The following is a 19,933-nucleotide window of genomic DNA, read 5'->3' as shown; positions in this document are numbered from 1 at the left end:
AGCTTCTGTAAGCCCTTACTTAATGGTGGGCCTTAGCAATATATATATATATATATATAAACTTACATTCTCATCAAGATTTGGTTTTTCCATAAAATCTCTCACAGGTAGCTGCTGTGAAATATTCGCACGCCATATCTCTGAGGAAGGTGTATGGCGCACCATATAGTCTCGATTATTTTGTTCAGTGAATGCGATCAAGGCAATACAGACAAGCGGTAACAGCGAAAAACCGCGTAGCTTGTCCCACGTAGAATCTGCATCTATCCTGAGAGAAAACCGGCCGTCCTCTCTGCACGTTGTGTGTATATGGTCATATAACATAGATTCTACATTGTTATCACCGTTACCGCTCGTCTGTGTAAATTTGCCTTATGCAAGAATATTTTATTTTATTCCATACACATCCAATAGCAAGTTATTACAGGATAGTTTAATTATATAAAATAAGTCTCATTTTGTGATTAGAGAGTGGAGTAAGACTTTAAATTCAACAAATAAAAATAATGACACATTTTTAGACTATAAATTAGTAATCGCGTATACATATTTATTCATCACCACCTGCCTATATTTACAATTAGTACTGAAAATAGAACCTTTCTCAAAATTGCTTTACAAAGAATCCCAAAGATTAAAACAAAAACAAGCAAACATTTAAAATTCTACTGCGCATGTCCAAAATATAAATTAACTAAAATAAGTGAACATTATTTTGTCCGGTTATTTAAATATTATACTTTGAGCATGCGCGGTAGACACAGAATTATCTTTTATTAATGCCCTCTTTAAAAATCAAAATGTTTTCAATTAATGAAATTAAGTGTTACATTATAGAGGCATCATATATTGCACAAATTAAACGAAACATCTGTTTTAACAAATGAATTATCAAGGTATTACTTTTCAAAATTACATTAATAAATTATTAATAAATACAAATCATGAATACTGTATTATTACGTTGATAAAAAAAGCAGAGTGGCAATAATGTACGACGGTACTGGAATAACACACAAGGATAGGAAACCCAACATTGGAATGAAAGAAAATGGAGAAAGACGAAAAAAAGAATGTTTTTAGGATAATGTATCCATTGAAAGCATGATAGTGTACCTGATATTATTTAAAACACTCAATATATATTTATTGTTTGGATTTACTTCAATTCGGTATTGTCAAATTTAGTTTATTAAATAATGTGATCGTGTAATCAAAATGTTATATTGAGTAAAATAAAATAATTAACTTATGAGGTGAACGAAACAAAATTCTGTAGAGAAATGAAAACAATGCACACCTTGAACCATAACGATTCGTTTTAAAGCTCCTAAGACAGACAGACAGACAGACAGCGTTTGTACACTTGTTTAGGCACTCAGGTATCTTATGTCATTTTAAACATGGATTAATTAATGTACATACATATCGTATAATACTTATCAATATAACATGAACGTTCGTCTTGAAATAATTAACTAATCTTTACAAAATATATCTTAAATATTCTAAATTACAGTTTTATACGAACAGAAGTTTACATTGTTATTATTTACTTTTGCATGACACAACTCGGAAGTACATTAGTCTATTTATTACCAGAAATTATTATCGACAAAAAGGTTACGCGCGCGTACAACTATTGAATGAGACGCGCGCGTAAAAAATATCCTATCAACAATTGAACGCGATGAAAATGTCATATCACCAACATCATTTAACACGACGCGCGCGTATAAAAGCTGTATCAAAGTTTGTGGTCCTGTATTTAATTGAGAATAAGTGTCACTAAAAGTGTCACTAAAACTTACATTAAGCCTATAATTATTATAGCAGTATTATGCGTACTGATTTAAAACTGAGTTCAATTGACATCTGAAAGACCATTACATTCTGAAATAATACACAGCAATAATGAATTGCGGTAATTAACAATCCTATAAAAAGAAATGTCGATATTAAACTAAAAAACAACAGATATATTTATATTCTTGTAAAGAATAAAGTATATAAAGTAAATAAAAAAATAAGTATATACATTTTAAAAGATTTTGATAATTTCATAATGTAAAAAATTGCAATAATTTAATTGTCAGATAAATAATATTTTCGGAAATATTAAACCAATATACTAAATAATTATTTCATATACGGTTATTAAATTACCCCGTTAACCATCCCAACACCATATACAATATGAATTGTACCCCATTACCTAGTGAGCTATAGCAAATCAAACAAAACAGGCTGTTCCTTCCACCATATTGACTCCACCACCTAATAAGGCTTAGTTATTCGGGTACTATGGGTAAAGTTATCGCTAACTTTGTTGGGTACGAACAGACTGACCCGGGAAAATAACTAAGCAAAGTAAAATGCCTTTTGTGTACTAACTATACTTGTATGTTTAATGAATATGCATAGAGTTTGCTAATAGAGGTAGCGACGTGATGGGTAACAAGCACAACAGCGGTTCAATATATCTTTCTTTTTGCTTTTTAGAAATTCTCTGAAAGTATTTTGAAATGCGTTAAATCACCCCGGGACGATTTCGTGCGCGCACGCAGCACAAGCGACCTTTCGTTTTACACGCACAACTAAACTATACGTGGCCTCTATTGAGTAAAAACATCATTTTGCGCATGCTCAGAAACATAATGATAATGCACAGAATGACTGTTAGACTCAATAGAGTCAGTTGAATTTCTTAATCGTGGCTTTGGAATGTAAATTTTGGATTGTACTGGTCTGGTAATGGTTCTTGATTTCTCGCTTCTAATGCCATGGCAACAGATTTGATATATAAACTAACCATCTCTCTCATATCTTCAGTAAATGGATCAAACTCTAGCTGTTTATTTTTAGGCGCCGGGGGTCTTTTAAATTTACCCACCGGGTCACTCGCAACGCATAGTAACCGATTTTCATTTACTGGCAGTTTCAAAAATTGCACAATCTTTTTCAATTCTCCGTAAATATCTGCTTTTAAATGTTCGTAGTGCACGACATGAACGTTGGGCTGATAAAGCAACCAATTGAGGGCGGTGTTTGTCCATGTTCTAGATTTACCTAAAACAAAATCTGTCCATTCTGAAAAAAAAAAGAAAGCACGAGATTAATATTAATATTATGTAGATTAGAAATGTAATTTAAGCTAGTTTGTTGGTGCATCATATATTTGAATTAAGATGGGGTTGTTTAGTAAAACTTCGTAAAATACGCACTTTCTAGAAAAACATCAATACAGTTTAAAGCTCTTTCAACATTTATCAACCTTTATGTGACAAAAAATGTGATGTGCGCATATGGACGTCATATAACTACCATATTTGGGCACATCACAGTTTGTTGTCAACTAGTTTTAAGGCTCTGATTCAAGTAAATCAGGAATTGGCAAAATTGTACTATTATTTGCAAACGTTATCAATTTACCATATGACACGAATTTATTATTAATGTGTAAGTTCGCAGTTGTATGACTAAAATTACTCGAATTTAAATTTCAATCTTAAATTACTCCACGTGGAATTGATTAACACCAACCTGGTACCAGTTTCAGTTTAATATTCATACAATGACAATACACAGTATTATAATTCCAATAACAATCTATACAATATACCTACGCGTTATTTGTAAAGGCTCTTAGATTGTTGGAACTCTGAGGTTTACCCTGTGGTATTATGTCTGAACAGGCCCTTAGATTGTCTACCTGTAAATAGGGCTCCCGTTTCTGAGGTTTATATTATCTAACTAGGATACAATATAATTTTACAATATTAATATTGCAATTTATATATGCTCTTCAGGTGGAATGCCATCCTGAGATGAGTAGTAGTAATTAGTACAGTCTTGTTTATTTTTAAATCATTTATTTTTAATTTTACTTTCTATGGACCAGAAATTCCAAAATAAAAGTCTGAATGGAATGGAATATGAAATAATGTATTTTTACCAATTACCGGTCATACATTTCGTTGATGTACTATCCATAATCCTTTTTTTAATTAGGCATCTAGGGAATATTTTTGCACAGTGCGAACACACATTGTTACCAACATATCGTTGTCTATGCACTTTGAAAAGGAGTCTTAATTACCCAACTGAATCTCCGTTTCTTCTTCATATTATAGTTCTCGCGATTTTTCTCGCTACTATAAATTTGATTAAGATCCTCTTAACAGCGAACCATTGTATACGTGTAGTATAATTTGATTACAAGTTAATATTAAACTTATTAAGCGTATTAAACATAACAGGTTGAAACATCTGTTTGTTTATTAATACTAATACAGAGCAAGTTTATTAGATCAAGAATGATTCTCATTTTATTTTGCAGAAACAACTCGTTCTGTTTTTGTATTTAATTGAGTGGTATTCATTTGTGTATAACATTCGTCCTCGAAATAAGAAATTTTCGTGGCAATTGTAACGTCGTCAAATGCAAAAAATATTGCTAGTACAAGAGCCAATGCATGCCGCACATTAGGATTAAACATAACGCGTTACAAGAGTGAATGCATACCGCACATTATAAATTACCCACAACGCGTTACAAAGGTATTACAACGCGTTACAAGAGCCAATGCATACCGCACATTACGATTAAACATAACGCGTTACAAAAGCGCAATTACATTCTGTACAAGTACAACGCGTTACAAGCGAGCACCAGAATTTAGGCTGGTATTACGTCAGATGGTTTAACGTTACACCTACCTGTGCCCTGTTTATATTGACTTGGATTTGCATGGCCCGTATGTCCACCAAATTTTCTGTTGTGTTCTGACACCATAGCATCATACGGGTTTCGAATAACAACAATTCCCGCGTCGAACTCTCGTATATGATCTTCGTCAAATCTGTGAGTTTTTATTACCACCGTGGTTCCTTTCTTATAGTGTTCTCTTTCGCCCAAAAATCCTAAAAATAAGGAAAAAAGAAGATTGAATTGTGTGTGACAATGTCTTAGTTAGAGCCCTCTGGAGAGATACTGGAATTAGTGACCAAATGTAACTTGATATTATTTTTATCGAGGTTTCATTTCCATAGTGCTAATGTGAACAATAATTCTCAAATCCCATCTCTATCCAATTCCTACAGAATAAATGTTTGAACATGGAGTAATTAATTGATGGTGTCCATATTGTGGAATACGCAATTGTGAAGCCGATCAAATTTACGGGGCGTCGTTCACGACGATACTTAATATGAACATAATATACAGTTATGCGACATAGAAATCATTCTATTCTGACAGAAGCACTACACAAACGGCGCCCCGTATACAATGTTTAAAAAATTGTTATGTACTCTATTTGTCCAGTAGGAAACGATCACGTATAAAACTATGAAAAAGTGTATTGTGCCTTAATATGGCAGTGATACACCCAAATACGGTAGTGATATGACATCATGTCCATGGGCACATCACATTTTTTGTCACATAGTTTGTCACATAGTTTGATAGTGTAGTAGTGTAGATAGAGCTTAAGAAGACTAACCTTTTTTGCTAAGCTCACCGTCGTTGTAATAGCTACCAGTGTATATACCTGTTGCGCGTTCTATTAAGTAACGAACCCACGTGTTACCGGATCCAGGAAAGCTGGCTAGAGAGACTAACGGCATTGTGTTAGGGGGACGCATTTCTATGATGTCGCAACTTGTATCTTTGGAAGAAAGAAAAATTAAATATGGTTACTGAAAATCATGCAAACGATAATGTCGACGAGTAGAGTCACTTAAATCTACATAATAGGGTTTATCGCAAAAAGCGTGCGCGACGCATGTTGGGAAGGGTTTGGGAGCAAACATTGTTTGTTTGTATGTACGCGTCGGGTGACGTTTGCTCCCAAACTCTTCCCACCATTCATTGTGCAATGACGTTACTCGCGAAATCAAGCAATTTGCGCTAAACCGTATTATGTATTGTGTACACGTACATGCGAAGCGCATAGCAGGCCCACTTTTGATTGGTTGTTGCTTTCAACTATACCGTTAATTGGCCAATGAAAAGTCTTTCACTGAATGCGCAATCGGTCGACGACGCGTATCGCGTATGTATACAGTATGTATATAGCTCTAGTCTTTACTTACCTTTTATTGACGTTTTATAAATAGATATTTTATCTTGACCGCCACAAAATTGATCGCTCTTGCCAGGGCAAGCGGTATCACATAACCGCGTCTCTACTTTCCCGTCTCGTAGATTTACCTTCTCAGTAAGATGTCCACAGTGACACTCATTGCCCCGGGCAAGTGCTGCAATCGGTAACTCCTGCAAATTAAATATTTAAAAAAAATTATTATTTCAACAAATAAATAGTAGGCATATGTGCATATATCATTTATTCAATTTTTATTAATAACCTGTTATATTTATAATTAACTATTTTTATGGTTATTAATTACCATATTTATTACTGCTATATAATTAATAATTCATCATTTATTATTCTGAATATTATGAGAAGGCCAATGCAGTGAGAATAATGTGAAACAGTGTCGATATCGTATACTCGCTAGGCCTTTATTGATCGACTAAAGCCCTGTTTACACTATCAAACTTTATGGGACAACAAATGTGATGTGCCCATATATGAACATGATGATGTCATATCAATACCATATTAAAGCACATCACACCATATTTGGGCACATCATACTGTGTTTTTTCAAACTAGTTTGATAGTGTAGACCATAGTCAATAGAAAGTAATTGACTATGTGTAGACAGAGGGTTTTATTCGCGCGGCGGTGCGCAACTTGGTGCGTTTTTATACGCGCGCGCGCACGTGGATGTCCACAGCTTCAATGACAAATCATCGTCTATAACAACATTATTATGTCCAACTACTCTGGTGTACGTATACTTCACCAGTTGTTTGGCAGAGAGCTGCAGCAGCAGCTAATTAAAGTCTCCTGCAGGCCATATTAAAGTTAGGAAATGCATAAGTTTGATTGATCTGTCCGTTGCTGCTTTGTCATCGTCAATCGTGCGCTGCTGCAAAACATCGACCGTAATTGCTCTCAAACTGCTGCATATATTGTCGAATAAAATATCGATTGCATACGGACTGCAATATTCGTTTTAAATACAGTTCTTTCTATTCCGTTATTCATATCACTAGGAATATACAGCACTACAAGATGGTAAAAAGTTGCCTAATTAATCCTACTGTATTCACATTTATTATTTTGAAATCATTAAGTACATTTTAATAAAAACATTCATCCAAATGTACTTACTTTTCTATAACAGTAATCTTTACATTTCTGGATAGTCATTCCACTGTCTTCAAACATTTGTCCGTTACGTAAAAACGTCTCTTCGACAGGCCTGACCATACAGATCATAAAATCGTCTGCTAACCCAGGGGACTGAGTTAATGCTGTAAACAAATCAAGCGTAAATAATGAAATCATGCATGAAAATCAACCATGCGTGAAAATAAATCGCGCGCGAAAATTAATCAACTGAAGAGAAATCATGTGCGATATTTAATCAAATTTAATATATAAATTAGCTTCTAGGTTTTTTCAGAATAAAGATATGTATTGGCAGTTGTTGATGTCTTTGGAGAATTTACTTTCCTTCGGATTATTAATTCAAATTTCATAAGAATTTACCGACAATTGCCATCTGATACACTCAGAGAAGATAATGAAGATTCAATAGAAAACATTTATCGTGTTTAATTTAAAGCATATACCAATAAAATTATTGTTTTCTATTACATTTCCTTTATCTTTAAAAAGAAATAATTCGTTTAAAATTAAATCAACTCAGAATGCTCAATTTTTTATTTTTTTCCCCTTTATTCATCCATTTCTTTCAGAACGCATGCCATAATAACGATATCCAATGTTTTCCTAAGGAACAATTCTTTAACAACAAATTATAATTTGAATTATGAAAAAACACAAATTATAAAATTTGAACTATGAAAAACACGATCAATAAACAACATATCGGCACTGAGAAAACATGACATGTGCGCAACATACTGCGCACCTATAAATTACTGTATCAATAGTAAATGGTAAGGCATCTTTCATTTCGATTGCACTTTATTTATTGACTAACAAGAAACGTATCAATTTCCTCGTAATTTCAACAGAGTCATTTACTTTAGGAAGTAGGATCTATAACCGATCAATGTATTAAACTGAACGCAAATAAAAGACTGACACGTTAAACAATGTCGTGTAAGTTTGTTTTACAAGGAAGGAAAGATGCCAATACATAAAGAGATTAGATGGCAAATTACTGTACATATTTATATAACCGCACTTGAAAAATAGGTGATGGAGTTCAACTTGGACGCAGTAAAACATACCCCCCCCCCCCCCAACCACCCAGCTCTGTTCCCACTAGCGACGCAATGTAAACGATTTGACTAATCACAAGCGATGAATTATTCGGACAGTAGCTTGTAATTGGTCAAGCCTGCGTTACGCATACGTCTTTGAGTACAGAATTCCCATGCTACGCGTACGTGACGATGAATACTGGAATGTGTCTATGCCAGGAAGATAATGTCATATTTGTAGATTTTGTAAAGTATACGGTACCGAGAATCGGATGTAGATTTTGTACAGAATACGGTACCGAAGAATAGGATGTAGATTTTGTACAGAATACGGTACCGAGAATCGGATGTAGATTTTGTACAGTATCCGGTACCAAAAATCGGATGTAGATTTTGTACAGAATACGGTACCGAGAATCGGGTGCATATTTTGTACAGTATACGATACCGGGAATCGGGTATTCTTGATAAAATATACTCGTACTGTACGGGTTTCATTTCTTTTTGATAATAAGAACAATATTGCCTATAATACCATGAAGCGTGATAATACATATCATTTCTACAGTATGTGGTGACAAACGAATGGAAAATGGATATGTTGATCATGATATTATGCAAAAATGGTTTTATTGTGTGGAATACAATAACTAATTATGACTCAATGGCGTAAAAGTCAATTTAAAAGATACGAAATGTATCATTAGAGTGATTACCATTGGCCTTGGAAATTGCGAAACAATTTTGTATATCTAAAATTACTTTTATTAAACAAAATATAATAAACAATGCGTCAAGTTATGGGCATAAAAAATGGTTATATTAAAATGTCTGGATTAGACCAGGAATTCTAAATAATCCCTCTCCCAAGATTAGACTACATCAAGGATCAATGGGCGTTCCTTTAGGATAAGTTACGGTACGTTTTCATGCTCTTCATATTGGGTTTTCTTTTTTAGATGAGATATAATTTTTGGTTGGGGCTTATTATAATATTTTTTTAGATGGGCTTCTTCCCAAGATTACAATTTCACGACTACGCAGGTATTGATTCATTCTGCGCATGTCCGCATGAGTATGAGTGGTTTATTCGAGGTTTACATAAATAGTAATGGCGAGTGGTCAAAACAAAAAGTCGCGATTACTAGAATTGATGCTTAACCTTTGTCTACACTATCAAACTTTATGTGACAAAATAATGTGATGTGCCCATATATAGACATGATGCTGTCATATCACTGCCATGTTTGGGCATATCAGTACCATATTTGGGCACATAACATTTTTTTGTCAAACTAGTTTGATAGTGTAGACAAAGCTTTAGAAAGTGTTCTCATAACTTGTCGCGATGTTGGTTTCTTCTCTACATTCATTTTCCAAACCAATACGTACATTTATATCCGCTTTTCGAGTTATCACGTGAAAATTGTTTCCTCTGTGGTTGTCTCTCACTAGCCATTATTTCATAGATAGATACAGCATTAGGTCCGCCACAAACCTGTGATTCATCTCCAGAACATTTCAGGTCGCAGGACGCTTCGTCCGTTTTCGCATTGAATACCTCATTGCCACAATAGCATTCGCTTCGGTATTCTAGGCCCGCATATCGAAAACGTCTGTGAAATTAAAATACCAAAATAATTTACAAAGGCATCAGATGAATTTCGGTACTTCTGGGATTTCTGCAGTCATTCGTTAGGAAAAGTGTAGGTTATTAAATTATATTAATTCCACAGTAGGCTACACGGTGTCTGTCACAGTAAAAAATACAATCTTATGGTATTGATCGATCGATTTGGTTTTTTATTTCAGTTATCTGCAAATTAATTTTTGCCTATAGAATATATACATCATACGTTTGTATATTACAAACACTACTGACTTTGAAGAAATAGTATGCCTGCCTAACTTTGATTTAAAGCGCTGCAGATTGTTGGAGTAAAAACCAAATCTCCTTTGATATATTTTGACACTCCATATTTAGCTTGATTCAATTTTAAATACAAAATAGTTCTGTATGTTACAACCACACATACTGTTTATTCTAATAAATGATTCTGTATAATAATATAACATTGATATTGAATAAGCATTAATAAAACATATGAATAAATGTAATACAATATCCATGTCCTGACAGCAATAGCAGACACACATTCTAACTTTATTCATGCGTTTCTAGCAGCAGAAACAGAATTGGAACTCTTCACTACCGGTACTTGAATTATAATTTGTTTAACTCTTTAACTTTAAGGCAAATTAAAACTGTGTGTGTTGTATGTAGATATTGGTCAAATAAAGGCCGAATCACTATACAAACACTATGAACACTTAACAAAATAAAGTGTGATTAATAGGGTTACACACTAACTAACATTATTCCTTAGTTGACTGACAAGGCATACATTTCATAACGAACATAAAACAATATTTGGTTTAATGAATCTCACAATCGTGTGTTGTTACTACCAGCAAACAAAGGCAATTTAAGTAAGTATTATCTTGACATATGGCCGTATGGAATTAATGTCTCTAGCTATAACACTAATATAACATTCAGTGCACGTGCTTAAAAAACACATTTTGAATATAGGACCCTAGACATGATATACATTAGTCATACATTAAACATATACTTATAGGCTATAGGTTACTCTCTGAGTTTAAACAAAAAGTATGCACTGCGCTGTGCAGGCCTACTTTCAAAAGTATTAACACGTGGTGACTTGACAATTGTCCATCACTTGCCCCTTTCTTCTCTCTCTCTGGGAATGAACCAGGTGAGAAGTGATTCTTTGTCAATCACTTGGCCCTTTCTTCTCTCTCTGGGAATGGACCAGGTGAGAAGTGATTCTTTGTTTCTTTGTTTGAATTGTGTATGTTTACTGGTCGACTGTGTGACAGAGACATCAAGTTGACGCGTGCGCACAAAAGCCAAAAAGTAATTTGAACAATCACAAGCGACGTTCACTTCTGTATTTCTCAAATTACTTGCGTTGTATGTATTTGCTTTTCGTGACCTAGTCGGAACCTATCCTAACCATTTATCATCATCATTTGAACGCGTGCGTCAAAGTATGCGTAACTCGCGCGTGCTACAAAGTATGCGGAACGCGTGCGTCAAAGTAAGCGCGTGTCTTTCATGGTGTCAATAACAGACAACAACAAGAACGTGCTGCTATCATCTACAGATAAAATGGGCATTATATTGTCTTTAATGATGCTGAGCGAAATGCAATTAGCGAATACTTTGTAACGACAATATACAATGGTAACGCAATACAAGCTAATTACGCTGATGTACTCCGAGTGTACATTATGTGGCACAAGTTCCGCTGACAACCTCCTGTATAATTTGTGTGAAAAAAAATTAAAATCACAAGAATCATAATTCGATTGTATTGTAATAATTAGTAAAATACTAATATTTGATGATTTTTTATTCAAACAATCAATAAATGGAAAGAAAATAAATAAAATCAATATCATTGTATCAACACTATAAAAAAATATATTGAGGAGGAAACTGCGATAATATGGTAATTACAATGTAACGACCATAAATCAGTAGATGCATATGCTAATTAGTTATTACCTAATTTGCAAATAAGTACTTACTTATTACTGCACTGTTTAACGCAACGTGAAATGGTCATTCTCTTCACGTCTGAACTGAACGAATCTCTTAGCGTACGCTTATCCATATGTACAACGTCGCTATAGCAACCTAGATCCATTGCTGTCAATTTAAGAAAAAACCCTACGTTAAGGACAATCATCAGATTACACTGTAACATAAATTAGGTAAATATAGTAAACATGTTATGACATGTTATGACAATGAAACTGACTAAAGCTCTGTCTACACTATCAAATGCGATGTGCACATGGACTTGATGATGTCATACCACCACCATATTTGGGCATATCACTCCATATTTGGGTACATCACACTTTTTTGTTTGATAGTGTAGACAAAGCTTTACAAACATCATGACAATATTAACATTGTCTTCCAAAACCGAAAGAACAATATAACATTTATAGATAGTTAATATGATCGTTAATATGCGGCGTCTCTTTCGAGTTGTAATCAACCCGAATGAACAATCATTATACCGTACTACTCGATTATATAATTGTTTAAATCATATTTGTCGGTTGAATAATAATCGTATAAAACAACAACGAATACTGCAGGATCATTTTGCACGAATCTATCCCCACAGTATCACGTAAAATCTCAACAGTCCAAAAAAAATAACGAATAAAGCACGTAGTATACCTAGTTTATCTTTATAATAAATAAATGTGAGGGTAGGATAATAATTGATTATAAAATGTAATACATTTCTCCATTGTTCCACAATGAATGATAACATTTAATAGCATATAGAATAGCACCGTGCTAATATTCATTTTGTATCATATTTGCATGACCTCAAACACATCAACGAAATGAACAAGACAGCTACACACTTACAGATTATTATAAAATAATGCAAACAAATATTAATAAATGATGTAGTATTTTGAGTATTGGGTCCATCTTGCCGTATTACGTAATGCCAATTCTCGGTACTGTAACAATTTCCAAAGTATCTTAGGAATATTTGGTAATACATCACATGTGTTTGAAATGTGTCTAGTAGAAAAACCTAACTTTTAGTACATGATACAGGCACCACATGTGATATAAATGAGATGCTGTATTACCAAATATTCCTATGATACTTTGAAAATAGATAAAGCATTGAGAGTCGGGTGCGTATTACTGGTTTAAACCCAATTTGCTAAGAGTTACTTGTATATATAATACAAACAGTTAACATTGATATAGCGACTAGCGAACGATTGTTATGCCTATCTGATGATATTTAACTCCACACACACTGGCAGTGAAACACGGATTTACACTACTTATAATGAATAGTTAATCACCCAGTCTCAATTAGCCTACTGAATGTACTGTGGTAGTGTATTCGAGAAATGATGGAATTGGTTTCTGTAATCTCTCTCTGTCATTTCTACATCAATCACTGTTGTTTTTATCTACAGTTTGTCACATCGCTTCCAGTATCTTCTCCACACAATGGAACAGACGGAACCAATAGCGCTATTTATAAAATTGGTTTCACACGAAAATTCTGTTTAAAGTTAGCTTTTTTTTTTCTAATCAAGTTATTCATTTACCAAGCCTTACGAAATAGCAGTAAACAATCTTAAATATGTTACATTTGAGTACCTCTCGGAGATATTCGACACATGGGAATAGTAGAGTCACACAAGCACTTAGATCGTGTGTAACGCGGATATCAGCTTAGGCGGCGTTCGTACGTAGAATTTAACGGAGTTAACTCTAGTGCATGTGTGAACATAGTCTTAGTAGATAAACTTGTAGGATACAGTAGCTTATCAATCAGGTTGGGCCGATAAAAACGGTAACGGATTTCTGAGTAATGTCATATCCTATAAAAGATCAAAATCACTTTTTACCAATAAACAGACAATATAGCAGCAGATAGATCCATGATGGAATATATTTATTTAAAACAGGTCGAGAATGCACATCCAGAAAAGACGAAGATACCAAATTATGAAAAACCAATAAATGTTTGTATTGAGATCGTCTTGAATCCCATAGCGCGATCATTACATGATCAGTGATAAATCATGTCCGTGGAACCGTCTTCTATCACTCCCGGGAGATGCATACAGATGTAGGCTAGGCCTAGTTTCTAATTCAATGTATACTGTATAGTAGAATAGCATAACACAGAAATCTTATTAGCTTTAAGACACAGTTGTAATGGAAGAGAGGGTAGAAGAAGGAAGACGGTAAGGGATTTAATCATGGGAAATATTTCAAACTTCCTTGATTCATAGGCCTAAGTAGTACTGTAAAAATGATAGAAGAGAGTAGATTCAATATAGGCCTAGGCCTAAAGTAGTACTGTGAGCATGAGAGAGTAGATATGTATAAATGGACCTGCATAATACTGATGCGTAAAAAAGCGCATCAAACGCAGCTTAAGCTGGGTACGCTGGAAAATCGATTCCGCTGGACATATTTTAAGTTCTTTCTACACTATCAAACTATTTTGACAAAAAAATGTGATATATGCTCAAATATAGTCTTGATAATATGCCTAAATATGGTAGTGATATGACATCATCATGTCCATATATGGGCACATCACATTTTTTTGTCACATTATACTGTAAAGTTTGATAGTGTAGACAGATATTTAGACGTGTGAAAGTACATGATTCGATTTCAGGATATTGACGTATAGTAATTAGTGAATGTTAATGGAAATGTTCCATCATGAGCACGTATCCTAAAAACCTGACAATTTAAAATGTAAGGCGGATACTGAGGCGGATGAAGGAAGTGGTATTACAAATGATTATCTAAAACGATTTCTAACAACTTTGCTAAGGTTTACCAACCATGCAACAGAGGCCATGAACTGTTATCCGCACCTCACCATAGGGCTGCCCTTCTTCCTGGACACACTGAACCCAAGTGCTTGTTAAACCTGTGTTTAAAACGCTATAGAGTACATTGAAAACTATATTTGAAATCGTATGCGTTATATTAAATGTGTATTCGTTCATCTGGTAATAATATATGTCTGATTCGTGTTAAATTAATAACGTATTTCTGACGCGATATTTATAGAAACGCATACAATACTGGCTGGAAGTGTGATATTATTATTGATTACATGATATTATTGAATAAGTACAGTAAGAAGCTTAATACATTTCATTTACCATTTCCTACCGTACTGTAGTAGTGCATTATAGACCATCATTATGAGAGGAGCGTACATAATCCAACAGTTGGCGTAATACGCATGCGCAACGAGGATGAATCTTGACTAGAAAATATTCACTAATTAATTGGCCCAAAGCTAGTTAAACTTTGACATAAAAACGAAGCCATATCATTAGTAAGTGACACACTTCCGACAAATTGCCATTTTAATGCATTACGATGTATTATGAAACAAGATGAGGAATGGACATAAAGAGAAAATGCAGTTGAGTATTTAGAGTACATACTGTACGACGGGAATCATTTTGTAAATCCAACCACGTACAATTTACAGACAAATAAATAAAATATTATTCATGATTCATAATCAATAACTTTTTCGATGACATTTTAATATGTTTAATTATGTCAATATTGTAAATTTCACGTACAAGACGTAAAGACAGTAATCAATGGCATAATGAATTATTCGAGGTGTTTATAACAAAAAAATCATCCCAAAAATACTGATGCATTGTATGGCTATGGCCTAAATATAAACATCATATTGTTTCTATTGTGTGATTTCATATTTAAGATTTTCTGATATTACCACATTCTAATCACACAAATTCGCATTATAAATTAATTCATAGTAAAACAAGCGTATGAATGACAGTATCGTGTACATGTGATTAGTTTTAATAATATGTATTAATTTACGGTGAAATTACCTGTAGTAACCGTAGATCGGATCCACCAGTGTGCGTAATGACTCGTTTTTACAGTGGATATGTTCTACCAATATGCGTAACAATGATTTTTTTTTAATTGTCTAAGTCGTCATCATCAAAAACACTTATTCAGTTTTTCAAATCCCTGTATTGAATATGAACGCATAAAGGGGATGCAGAGGCTCGCAATATTGTAGTACTGTCATTAGTTTCATTTGTGTCATCTCCTCACAAATCGTTGGCTTATACAAAAGCCGTATCAACATTTGCACGCACTCCTGTACACGTAATTATGAACGCGTAATTGCCACAAAGGGAATTTTTAACCAATTGCTCAAAGGCACCTTCCATTGCAAAAACCCAGTAATTTTGACAGAATATTACTGTTACGGACGAGCAAATAAAAATTAAAAGAATATTTCCAATGGGCTTTATTTGCACAGATGCTATATTTTACTATTTATTCTTTAAAATGTACAAATACATTCAGTTTTATATCTGTGAAATTTACATAGGTATGTTATTATTATGTAATTATATACAGAAACTGACAGACAAGCGGTAAAAGTTGCCATGCCAACTGAACACGTTAGCAGCCACAGAGGACATTGTCGAGATACAGGTACAGTATAATCATTTCGAACGGGAGGGGCTATGAATTCTTTATAATTTACAAACACATTCAGTTCATAATCTTTGAAATTAATATACATAGGTCTGTTATACTGTAAGACTATGGAAGAAAACATGAATGATAATATATATATATAAAATAAAAATAATGTAAATCCAAAGGCAAATTACTGAAAATAATTACAATGCTGTGGGTATCAGTGGCTGGATCTCAATGGAGATACAAAATGACAATGCTGTGTGTATCAGTGGCTGGATCTCAATGGAGATACAAAATGACAATGCTGTGGGTATCAGTGGCTGGATCTCAATGGAGATACAAAATGACAATGCTGTGGGTATCAGTGGCTGGATCTCAATGGAGATACAAAATGACAATGCTGTGGGTATCAGTAGCTGGATATCAATGGAGATACAAAATGACAATGCTGTGGGTATCAGTGGCTGGATCTCAATGGAGATACAAAATGACAATGATGTGTGTATCAGTGGCTGGATCTCAATGGAGATACAAAATGACAATGCTGTGGGTATCAGTGGCTGGATCTCAATGGAGATACAAAATGACAATGCTGTGTGTATCAGTGGCTGGATCTCAATGGAGATACAAAATGACAATGCTGTGGGTATCAGTAGCTGGATCTCAATGGAGATACAAAATGACAATGCTGTGTGTATCAGTGGCTGGATCTCAATGGAGATACAAAATGACAATGCTGTGGGTATCAGTGGCTGGATCTCAATGGAGATACAAAATGAAAATGCTGTGGGTATCAGTGGCTGGATCTCAATGGAGATACAAAATGACAATGCTGTGTGTATCAGTGGCTGGATCTCAATGGAGATACAAAATGACAATGCTGTGTGTATCAGTGGCTGGATCTCAATGGAAAAATAAAATAGGCAAAAAACTAAATTAAAACGATAAAACAGCCAGAAAAAGTAGCAGAGCTTTCGGGCAACACTAGTTCTTCATCAGTGGAAATAAAAATAATACATATATTTAAAAATAATGAAACAATTACATAAATTGAAATTATTGATTGATCAGACACGTGACTTAATTATTGATTATTGATTACTTACCTTCAACATTATCGAACCTAATACTCGTCCGTTTTTGTTTACGTGTACTGCTGACCTGAGTATCGTTACTTTTTATAATAGTTTTTCTAAATGTAGTCTTTACCAATTCATTGATTGAATTATTTTTAAATATTCCTTTTGGTCGAATCATTTCCATTTCACTTTCCCCATTAAATAGTGGTCCATCCTTGACCAGAGGTTCATTTCGGACTTGTCGTTCTTCAGACAGTCCAAGTGGACCTTCTCCGTCCACAGTCTTTAATTGCATCCATAAATAAAGTGGCGATATTATACAGAGAAAGAGAAGGAGTTGCCATACGAGCCGTCCTCGTTTCCAGTATCCGATTAAAAAACGCGTAACCATTGTTTTCTTTGGTTCTGTGGTGTAGTTCCTACAAGCCACTTGTTGTCAAGGTAAAAGAGGTGGAGTGTCGTAACATCCTGCTACTCCCATATGATTGTGTATTGTGGTTTACCTATGAAATAAACAAAACAGGTAGAATAGATAATCACATAACAATAAGAGTGTTAATATTGTCATGTATTACAGAACACTTCACTTAATGCTCTGTCTACACTATCAAACTAGTTTGACAAACAAAAGTGTGATGTGCCGGCCCCAAATATGGTAGTGATATGCCCAAATATAGTAGTGATATGACATCATCATGTCCTGTATGGGCACATCATATTGTTTTATCATATCAAGTTTGATAGTGTAAACAGAGCGTAGACACTAATATCCAGTGGACATCCTTATAATATGGGAAACGCATGAGGGGCAGAGGATATTTTGTTGGGTCCTGAAGGGGTCTCAAATATTACACGCAGACTGAGTATACGTTGTAGTACAGCAGCAGCAGCAGCAGTAAAAGTAACATGGAATTACAGTTAACGTTTTTACAGTACTTAGTATTTGCCAACCTTAACCTGGGATTATTTAGGCCTAATCCTAGCCACAACAATGTAGAGAGTGAAAGAAAGCGAACACAACAGATGTTGCCCATTGTTTTATGTAGAAATCCTAATGTAGTCTACTGTCTATAATAACAGACCATTAATTATTCAAACTAACAACTGATGAAACTTGTAAACACGATAGCTGCTCTCACGAATGTAGGCCTAGTCAATCAACGCAGGTCTTACGTGGAAACGAAGCAGGTCTTATACGTGAAAACGTAGCAGGTCTTATACGTGGAAACGTAACGGATTCAGTGCAAAGTAGCATTTAACAACACGAAGTGTAAACACTCGTGTTTTTATAGCCAACAAGCGTTTAGCTATAATAGCATAAGTAATGAACATTTATCGCTGTGTTTGTTAAACCGTAGTAAAAACCTTGTCGCTTTTGTGTCACGTGTTTATGACTATCTACAATATAGACGAAATTCAAAGTAATGACAAGTAGTTGGCCTTATAACAATCAAGCATAGACTTAAGTTTGTCTGTCTACCGTGTGTATCTTGTACAGTAAACAACCGTGCCATACAGTAAACAACCGTGCCATCAGTCTTTATAAAAATAAATGCAATTCAACTTAAAATGTGAAGTGTACATCAGTTATACTTCGCTAAAAGCCTCATCTTTCAACGTCCGTGTAATTAGACTCTCGTCAGTACATATTATTATTATACATATGAATCAGAAGTATAAAAACACATAGGCCACCCTCTATACCCTAACACTTCAACGTCCGTGTAATTAGACTCTCGTCAGTACATATTATTATTATACATATGAATCAGAAGTATAAAAACACATAGGCCTCTATACCCTAACACTTCAACGTCCGTTTAATTAGACTCTCGTCAGTACAAAATATATGAATCAGAACATATTATAAAAGTATAAAAGCATAGGCCTTTATAGTTAGGAAGGCCTATACCCTAACACTCAACTTAGTCAAATAAAATCTCATCTAGCAAGGTCCGTGTAATTATACTCTCCTATAGATAGAATGGTTCTTACCATAACGCCAGAAGTATCATATCATAAGCCTAATAATAGTATCCTAACACTCACACACACTCAACAATCTTCATCAAATAGGACATCCTTTAGCCTGTTGTGGAGCACTGGTTGATACTTGATCAGGTAAGTGGTGATAGGCCTTCAGATTGTCGATTCCAACCGGAAATACCAACCAAAAACTATAACTGCCCTTTGAGTTAGGTTCAGATTCAGGGCGTAGGCTTAATTCCCATGCTGTACTATCGTCTAATAAATATTGTAAAAAACCAATGAAGCTTGTCGTATACATAAAGAGATCAGAATATACTCTAACAAATCGTCGCACAGACTATTTTGTAACTAAAACAGCCTATCCGTGATATATACACGTTTAACCTATTAATTACCACAACGTGCACTTTGGTCGATGTAATCGAGAGATAGATCACATTGATA

General features: G+C 34.4%; 1 protein-coding gene across 2 annotated transcripts in view; it reads right to left on the bottom strand.

The window, feature by feature from the left end:
• Window positions 1-541: 541 nt before the first annotated feature.
• LOC140045514 (sialate:O-sulfotransferase 2-like) overlaps window positions 542-19,933 on the bottom strand; it is a 29,277-nt gene continuing 9,885 nt past the window's right edge. Inside the window, exons 1-9 of one of the 2 annotated variants that reach the window (XM_072090452.1) lie at window positions 19,496-19,671; window positions 17,528-18,003; window positions 11,930-12,050; window positions 9,704-9,927; window positions 7,248-7,390; window positions 6,097-6,277; window positions 5,505-5,669; window positions 4,720-4,923; window positions 542-3,090 (exon numbers count right to left, since the gene is read on the bottom strand). In XM_072090452.1, the coding sequence (XP_071946553.1) occupies window positions 2,708-3,090; window positions 4,720-4,923; window positions 5,505-5,669; window positions 6,097-6,277; window positions 7,248-7,390; window positions 9,704-9,927; window positions 11,930-12,050; window positions 17,528-17,891 (1,785 nt within the window). In that variant the 5' untranslated portion in view covers window positions 17,892-18,003; window positions 19,496-19,671 and the 3' untranslated portion in view covers window positions 542-2,707. Of the gene's footprint in view, window positions 3,091-4,719; window positions 4,924-5,504; window positions 5,670-6,096; window positions 6,278-7,247; window positions 7,391-9,703; window positions 9,928-11,929; window positions 12,051-17,527; window positions 18,004-19,495; window positions 19,672-19,933 lie in introns of those variants that run through there. The other variant, XM_072090451.1, reaches the window with a different exon arrangement.

This window comes from Antedon mediterranea, chromosome 3 (assembly GCF_964355755.1).
Source record: "Antedon mediterranea chromosome 3, ecAntMedi1.1, whole genome shotgun sequence".
Taxonomy (NCBI): Eukaryota; Metazoa; Echinodermata; class Crinoidea; order Comatulida; family Antedonidae; genus Antedon; species Antedon mediterranea.
This window is presented reverse-complemented; position numbering and strand designations above follow the sequence as displayed.